Source organism: Propithecus coquereli, unplaced genomic scaffold (assembly GCF_000956105.1).
Source record: "Propithecus coquereli isolate 6110/MARCELLA unplaced genomic scaffold, Pcoq_1.0 Scaffold129, whole genome shotgun sequence".
In the NCBI taxonomy this organism is placed as follows: domain Eukaryota; kingdom Metazoa; phylum Chordata; class Mammalia; order Primates; family Indriidae; genus Propithecus; species Propithecus coquereli.
This window is the reverse complement of record NW_012137080.1, coordinates 3,357,091-3,358,813: the sequence shown is the minus strand read 5'-3', so window position 1 is coordinate 3,358,813 and position 1,723 is coordinate 3,357,091. Positions and strand designations below refer to the sequence as shown.

Genomic DNA, 1,723 nt, shown 5'->3' with positions numbered 1-1,723 from the left:
TCCAACCAAGACTTTGCTACAGAAAGTTAAAAAAAAAAAAAAGGGAAGAAAAAACTATAAAGACTCTTTCCTTTCTTTTCTCAAAATTATGACTGCTCTTTGCCCCTAACCAAAATCTCTGTTTTTTTCAGGGAGGGCTGGTCTTAACTATGTGTTAGCAGAAAAATAATTTCAATGAAAAATTATTTCCACCAATATGCAAATCTTAAAAGCTTTAAAAGTAGGAATAGTGTGCTGGTCTTATAATTTCTTTGAAGCTAAAATTTTTAAAAATTGTTTTTCTTTATCTGTATGACAATATAGACCTTCAGAAGAGTGTCGCAGCCACCATTTGAATACCTATCTTGTTTATAAATTGGGGAGGCTGACTTATTTATTTCAAAGAGGACGGTAATTGTCACCTCTTTGGTTCCTAGTAAGAGGCTTTAACTGGTTAATATATATTTTTATGTATTTTCTAGATTTTTACAAGTACATGTTTTACAGTGGGGTAGTGGGAGGCCGGCAGTTAGGAAAGAAAAAGGAAAATGCTGAAAGGGTGTGGTAGGAATCAAATGAGTTCTATAATGTACTTACTGACAAATTGACCCTTGAATTATTAAGTTAGCTATGATTTTCCTTGATGAGAATTTAGGCACTTTCTATGGCTTTCACTTCTGATTTTCATGATCCTCTCTTCTTTTTCAGTAACAGTAACGAGTAGCCAGAGTACTCCTGCCAAAGCCCCCAGGGTAAAGAGCAGTCCATCCATTTCTTCCCCATCATCCGCAGCTTGTACTCCAAGCTGTGCTGGAGACCTCCCTCTTCCTTCAAATACTCCCACATTCTCTATTAAAACCCCTCCTGCCAAGGCCCGGTCTCCCATCAGCAGAAGAGGCTCTGTCTCCTCTGTCTCTCCCAAGCCACCCTCATCTTTCAAGATGTCAATTAAAAACTGGGTGACCCGAACACCTTCCTCATCACCACCCATCACTCCACCTGCTTCTGAGACCAAGATCGCGTCTCCAAGAAAAGCCCTTATTCCTGTGAGCCAGAAGTCATCCCAAGCAGAGGCTTGCTCTGAGTCTAGAAATAGAGTAAAGAGGAGGCTAGACTCAAGCTGTCTGGAGAGTGTGAAACAAAAGTGTGTGAAGAGTTGCAACTGTGTGACTGAGCTGGATGGCCAAGTTGAAAATCTTCATTTGGATCTGTGCTGTCTTGCTGGTAACCAGGAAGACCTTAGTAAGGACTCTCTAGGTCCTACCAAATCAAGTAAGATTGAAGGAGCTAGTACAAGTATCTCAGAGCCTCCTTCTCCTATCAGTCCTTATACTTCAGAAAGCTGTGGAACTCTGCCTCTTCCTTTGAGACCTTGTGGAGAAGGGTCCGAAGTGGTAGGTAAAGAAAATAGCTCCCCAGAAAATAAAAACTGGTTGTTGGCCATGGCAGCCAAACGGAAGGCTGAAAATTCATCTCCACGCAGTCCATCCTCCCAGACACCCAATTCCAGGAGACAGAGTGGAAAGTCGTCACCAGGCCCGGTAAGTCAGTAGTGGGAAGATACATTTCCTAACTTGAAGGGGGCTAGTGGGGAAGATACATTTCCTAACTTGAAGGGGGCCAGACACAGATCTCATCTCAAGACAGAATGCTTTAAAAAAAAAAAAAAAATCTGTTTATTCCTAGGGTTGCCAAATTTAGCATATAAAAAATACAGGACAAAATTTGCTTGGGACATATTTTT

At 41.1% G+C, this 1,723-nt stretch overlaps 1 protein-coding gene across 1 annotated transcript in view; it reads left to right on the top strand.

Annotated features, from left to right (window-relative positions):
* The window catches only part of DTL (denticleless E3 ubiquitin protein ligase homolog (Drosophila)), a 66,414-nt gene that overhangs the window by 64,255 nt on the left and 436 nt on the right, over positions 1-1,723 (top strand). The window contains exon 12 of the mRNA XM_012638326.1: positions 688-1,520. Coding sequence (XP_012493780.1) covers positions 688-1,520 — 833 coding nt within the window. The remainder of the gene's footprint in view (positions 1-687; positions 1,521-1,723) is intronic.